Below are 6,362 nucleotides of genomic sequence, written 5' to 3'. Positions count from 1 at the left end.
CAGCCTTTGGGGCTGCAGCAAAAGCGACACATTCTCTCCTGGGTCCCAGAGAACAGCATTTTCTCTATGTCCTCTCTGAGAACATGTCCGCTCCTGACTCCACTCAAGAGACGTGCTGTCCCTACAATACATACTGTGAATTCCCAGCTTGCTGCCTCTCAGTTCTCTTCTGCCCCCATCTTCGTGCTGTACAAGTTCTTACATCTGGGCTGGCCCAGTTGCTCTTGGAGCAGATGCCAGGGCTCGCTCGCTCTATCCCACAACCTCCATCTGGCCTGGAGTGCAAAAGTGCCCTTTTAAAAATGTCACATATGGGATACTGCAAACAAGCAAAATAGCATCTGTTAGCTTGGCCTTTAGTACTTCAGGCGACCCCGTCTCTGGAGGGAAATATGTTGCCCTACTGCTTCCACATATACATGGTTTCAATTCCTTCTGTAACTGCTACATGGGTTATGTGGTGGAATATTTGCTGTCACAGTGGGTTCAGGCTGGACTCTTAAGCAAGTCCTGTAAGTAGAAATGTACGTATTGAGCGTATCTGCATGCCACATAAAGCTGATATACCCGCTGTAAACTGTTGGCATCGATAGACTGATAATAAATGTGTACGTTTGACAGGGAAGTATGGTGACTAAACTTGTGGTCTTGTCCATCTGTTCCTCTGCAGCTTGTGTATCTCTGTGTCTGAGCACACTTGTTTATGTTTCCTGTGGACACGTCACATGTATGTGTGTGTAAATATACATATATGTATTTAATAAAAGGTTCACACACACACACCCCCCCCCCCCCCGGCTAACGGGGTGCCCCTCGTGTCGAATCGAGGCACTCGGCGCTCGATTGCGGCGGCTGGGCGGGGCGGGAGGAGGAAGAGGAGGAGGGCGAGGGGAGCTCCGCTCGTTCCCCTCGGCGCTGGATTGGCTGCGCCTACGAGGAACCTTGTGTTGTTGTCGGGGGCAAGATGGCGGCGGCGGTGTCCGGGGCCGCCCTGCTGGGCAAGGGGCTGGACATCAGCCTGGCGGCGCTGCAGCAGCACGACCCCTACATCAGCAGCATCGTGGACGTGGCCAGCCAGGTGGCGCTCTACACCTTCGGGCACCGCGCCAACGAGTGGGTACGTCGGGGGCCGCTCCCCCCTCCCGGCCCCGGGGGGGAGGGGGCGGGGCGAGAGGAGGCCACGCCCGCAGCGAGGTGGGGGTGGGGAGGCCCCGCCCCTCTCGCAAGGGTTGGGGGGAGGCGGGCGTCCGCCATGTTGAGGTGTGAGGGCTCTGTGAGGGACCCTGGGGTACCACGGGGGGCTCTGTGTGTGCTGAAGGCCCCCCTGAAGGGGAGGTGGCCCTGGGGGTCTCCTCAGTCACCCTGAGGGGCAATCAGCACCTGGCTCTTGTGTGTTGTGCGTTTGAAGGCCGGGTGCTGGCTGCCACCCGTGTGCTGTGCCCTTACCACACTACATCCAGGCTGCTCCTGGGGTCTGGCTGCAGAGCAACCCCCCTGTTTAATCCTACTTCGTCCTGCCTTTCTCCCGTCCGCCCCTCCTCACAAAACTGGCCCCCACAAACCCTGCTTGCTGAGCACCATCCCATGGAGCTGTGGGGCTTGTTGCATGGCTGCACTGAGAGGTGTAACGCGGTCAGGGTTAGTAAAACAAAAAGAAAGGGGGCTTGCTTATGTTTGGCAAACCCTCGCTTGAACTTGTTTTGATGTCTTTTTATTCAGGAGAAGACAGATGTGGAGGGAACGCTATTTGTTTACACAAGGTGAGAGTGTTACGTTTTAACATCTGAAAGTAATCTGTGGATGTCGAAAAGCTAGCTGGGATGGAGCTTGGCTGAAGGAAGGAAAATGCTCTGAATCACCGCATAGTCAAAGGTGAAAAGAAACTGACACTGGCAAAGACAGATGCAGGGAAGAAAACACAGGCATCACCATTTATGTGGATAAGACTAAATCTTGATATGGGTGAACCACAGAAATCTGCAATGCTGTCTTAAATAGAAGATGACATTTGCAGTTCTAAGGTGTCTAAACAAAAAAACAAATAGTGAAATAAATAATGATAGTCCTTAAAGTAAAGGAATGGTAGAATTTCTGAAGTATTGTGCTCCGTATTTAGGAGTTCATGTTTCTTGTCTCTGATTACTCATTTTTTGTGTATATTTAATCCAGCATGCTGTTTTTTTCAATGCTTGCTTTTTGCAGCAGGTCTGGCTGTAACTTCTCAGAGCTCGTATTTGATCAGTTACTCTACCATTTACCTCTGTTGTAAAGCATGCCCTATGTTTGGATTGCTGAGGTAGTGCCCTAGCATTTCCCTGTCACTAAAGTTAAAACCAGAAAAAGACTTGATGAGCAGATCATGCAGTAGCTGCTCGGACGGGACACTGAAGCAGAATTTTTCTCCTTCAGTGTTCATGCTTTTGAGGATCCAGTGGGAGAACTGAGAAAGCAGGAAATTGTTTTCAGTGGTCAAGAGGCGTGTGTGAAGTGACAAATGGACAGGGAGGCCTAGGAGTAGGAAAGTGAAGCTGGAAAGCCAGTTTTAATATTTTTGAGCTCTTCTGTGCCAGCAATTGAAATAATCATCAATAACTTTTCTAAGCTTCTCTGAGGTAAGCGGAAAAGAATGAAAAGGTGAGATAAGATGCTGTTATAATTACCACTACAAAATGAAAGAACTGCCCCCTGGCTGTGCTAGCAGTAGGCAGAGGTAGCTAGTTCCATGCAGCAAAACAGAGGTAGTATTTCTCTGGTATGTTAGATTTAAAACTCCAGAAGTGACAGCATGTAACCTGGCACTTCAAGTATCTGTGATCTTTTATCGTTATTCTTGTTGGTTGAGGAAGTTTCCATTTACAGCAGAGATAGCTACCCTTCCTGCCATGTAGGCAACTATACAGAACAGGTTGTGAGCTGTGAGCAACATTATACAGGGCCCTCCCCATCAATTTTAACTTTGTCATGTGGCTTTGAACAATGTCATAAAATCATGTGGAAGAAAAACATTGCTAACAGACTGCAGGTTGGAGTCTACTGGTGTTTTTGTCACTTCTTACTGTTACAACAATGTAAAGTAATGCTGCCCTTTCACTGGAGTTGATTTTATCACAAATTGCAAATTCTGAGGAAGAGTCAAAAATCAGACTTCACACTGAGTTAACACCAGTGGAAGTGGACTTTTTTTTTTTTTAAGTACTGATTGTTGCAAACAAGGATTCTTGTTAAGGGTTCCACTTGTGTTTAATTTCATGTTGCTTCCTACCCTCTAATGCAGGTCCCTGTGCTTTGGATTTTGTAGAGATGTCCGCCAACAGGCAATTACCAGAGATGGCAACGTTACCAAAATTTTAACTATCGTCATCATCTTTATTGCCATAACAGTGTTTGAAAGTAATGTTTCCTGTCTGGATGGTGATAGGGTTAACAGCTCACATTAATAAAAATCATCTAACTGGCTTGAAGTGTAACCCCCATGAATAAGCATAATGATGTGCATACTTATGTAAGTCCCAAATAGGATTTTCAATACCATTCTCAATTGTTAGCTGAACGTTAAAAGTAATAAAATACGGTGCTCTTTGCCCATGACTGAATCTTACTAATTGCTGTTTTCTACACGAGCAAGAAACTATCAAGTAGTTCTGGAATTAAGTGGCATTTAATTACATCTTGCCTGTTCAGAAGTTTTGTAGGCCTTATAACTTGAAACAAAAACTGGACAGGCGTATATGATTAATGCTATGACTAAAGCATTGGAACTCAAATGGTAGTATCACAGTTGCTGCATGCTCTCTGCAGCTATTGTGAGACCAGTGGTGCTTCTGTCGTTTCTCAAGTAGAATGTAGGGTTTTGAAAAAATTAAAAAGGATTGTATGAAAGACTATGAAACGCAGTAGTACTTTCCTTGGCAACAGAATTAGATTTTTATAGTGTCTCTGAGAAAAGAAAAATAATTTTGGAGAACTATGCAACGACAAAAAATAGTATTTTTTTTTTCTTGACTTGATGTGATTTCTACTTGATAATTTTCAGATCAGCTTCTCCAAGGCATGGCTTCACAATTATGAACAGGCTGAGCATGGAAAATCGAACAGAACCAATTACTAAAGACCTTGATTTCCAGCTGCAGGACCCTTTTCTACTTTACAGAAATGCCAGATGTAAGTGTGTGCTATGTTGGATTAAATGCTCTTCTTCAGAGTCTATTCTTGGTTAAGGTAGTACAAATGATGAGACTGCAGATTTCAAGGGCTGAAACTAGCTAGTTAAACAGTTGCAATTGAAAGAATACATTCTCTTTGACATACTGAAAAAGAGTTGTTCAATGCCACCTGAAATACCACCATTCAAAAGAAAGTATTAGAATGTGCTCAACGGTAATCTCATCACTTAACTGGCTAACAGTGGACTTTTATGGCCGTGTACACGTGGTGGGTGTAGAGGCTCGGACATAACTGTGTGTTCTGAACATACCCTGCTCAGTGCTGGGAAGTCTCGTCAGAAAGCAAATCCACCAAAGGTTAGAACAGTACTTGTGATCTCAGTGTTTGTTCTGCATAAAGTTAAACAAATGCAGCTAATTCAAACCCTGCTTTGTTCTTCAGCTCTGGTATGCAGTCCTTACAGCAGACTGGAAGGTGTGTAACTTCTCAACTATTACGGGAAACTCCAACGCCATAGTGTTGAGCCTAATTTAAACCCTGATGAAAGATGAAGATACTACTTTGAGCTCTGTCTTTGTCCTCTATCTGAGAATTAGCATGCATCAGGCAAACTCAGAAATGAGTGGAAGACATGAAAGCTGTACTTTTCATGCAGATAAACACACAGACCATTACAACGTGCAATTATATAAGAATGAACACTTATAAATATGCAGTTTTATATCTGTTCTTGGAAGTAGAGCTGTAGTATGATCTGTACTTTGTGCTTGATGCATAAAAGTTGATTGCAAAAATTCTTTATGTATGCTGTGTTGCCGAAGTGTTCCCTCTGGATGAAGTAAAAGCAGAGGAAATTCATGGCATACAAAGCAGCACAGTTTAATAATCTGCTAGACCTTTTTATTTTATAAACTTAATTTGGAGTTGGAAAGTTATATCAAGAGGGAGTTCACACACACTATGTGGTAGAAACAATAGAGATACCATTTTAAATAATCTAAATGAAACTTCTATTTTTGAGAGTATTTGATAGGCTGAAAAAGAATTGAAATTCCCTCTTTTAAAATACATAAGAAACTGAAAAGCAATACAGATCTGTCCAAACTAGCCTAGACTAGATCAGCCATTAGGGTTTTTAAGTACCATGAGACTTACTTCACCTATCTTTTTTTGAAGTCTTTCCTATGTACATGTAATTTATTTTTACCTCATTTTGAAATTCCTTTAGGAATTACGTATATACTAATATCTTCTTTTTGAAGCCTGATCTACTAATTTTTCATTTTTGTTGAGACAATTAGTATAAAGAGTAATTAGAAGCCGTCATAACTATACTGACATGAAGTAAGACAGTCTTTAGTCTGAATACTACATAAACTCATTTATTTGGGAGAGGAGTCTGGTGTTTGGAGGTGGGGGCATGAGCAATTTGTTCACTAAGCGACGTCAGAATTTAGATTTGCAGGGTCTCAAATACGGGTAATAAAGTGCTTCTGAGCAGCAAGCCTGTGTTCAAGTAACATGTCTGGGGCTTTTGGGCTAATTTTGCAACAGCAAAATGCAAATAGCTTATTTTCTTGGTTATTTTGTCTAGACAATGGTTCTTTTAGGGTAGGATTTCCATCTGGCAACTCAGAGATGGATTTTCTTGAAAAATTCATTGCCTGTCAGCCTTCACAAAATTAAGAGTGGTTTGTTGGTGCCTCTCTGTATTTCTGCGCAGTAGAATTTTATAAAATATTCCTATGTTCATTAGCACACCAAAGGATTCCCCTTTGCCTAGAATACACCCTTCTGCTAGGAGACTTTGTAGATTTACACTAGGAGGCACTACCATAAAGAATTTTGACTGTGCATTAAAGAACAAACCCAACAAGTGTAACAAATGAACTAGAGGAGTTAGGAGCAGGAGGATAGGAGCCAGGGAGTTAAAAAGGAGGTCTTTGGAGCCAAGCTACTGTGCTGGTTTTGGCTAGAATAGAGTTTCCTCATAGCAGCTGATACGGTGCTACCTTTTGGATTTGTGACCGCAGCAGTGCTGATCACACAGGGATGCACCAGTTACCACTGAGCAGTGCTCGCACAGCATCAAGGCCTCCTCTATTCCTTGTGCAGCCCCACCAGCAAGGTGCCAGGGGTGCATGGGGAGCTGGGGGGGATGCAGCCAGGGCAGCTGGCCCCAACTGGGCTGAGGGATG

At 43.8% G+C, this 6,362-nt stretch overlaps 1 protein-coding gene across 1 annotated transcript in view; it reads left to right on the top strand.

The window, feature by feature from the left end:
* Positions 1-891: 891 nt before the first annotated feature.
* The window catches only part of DCP1B (decapping mRNA 1B), a 44,885-nt gene continuing 39,414 nt past the window's right edge, over positions 892-6,362 (top strand). Inside the window, exons 1-3 of the mRNA XM_035346249.1 lie at positions 892-1,117; positions 1,720-1,760; positions 4,034-4,161. Coding sequence (XP_035202140.1) covers positions 965-1,117; positions 1,720-1,760; positions 4,034-4,161 — 322 coding nt within the window. The 5' untranslated portion in view covers positions 892-964. The remainder of the gene's footprint in view (positions 1,118-1,719; positions 1,761-4,033; positions 4,162-6,362) is intronic.

This window comes from Oxyura jamaicensis, chromosome 1, assembly GCF_011077185.1.
Source record: "Oxyura jamaicensis isolate SHBP4307 breed ruddy duck chromosome 1, BPBGC_Ojam_1.0, whole genome shotgun sequence".
NCBI lineage: Eukaryota > Metazoa > Chordata > Aves > Anseriformes > Anatidae > Oxyura > Oxyura jamaicensis.
This window is presented reverse-complemented; position numbering and strand designations above follow the sequence as displayed.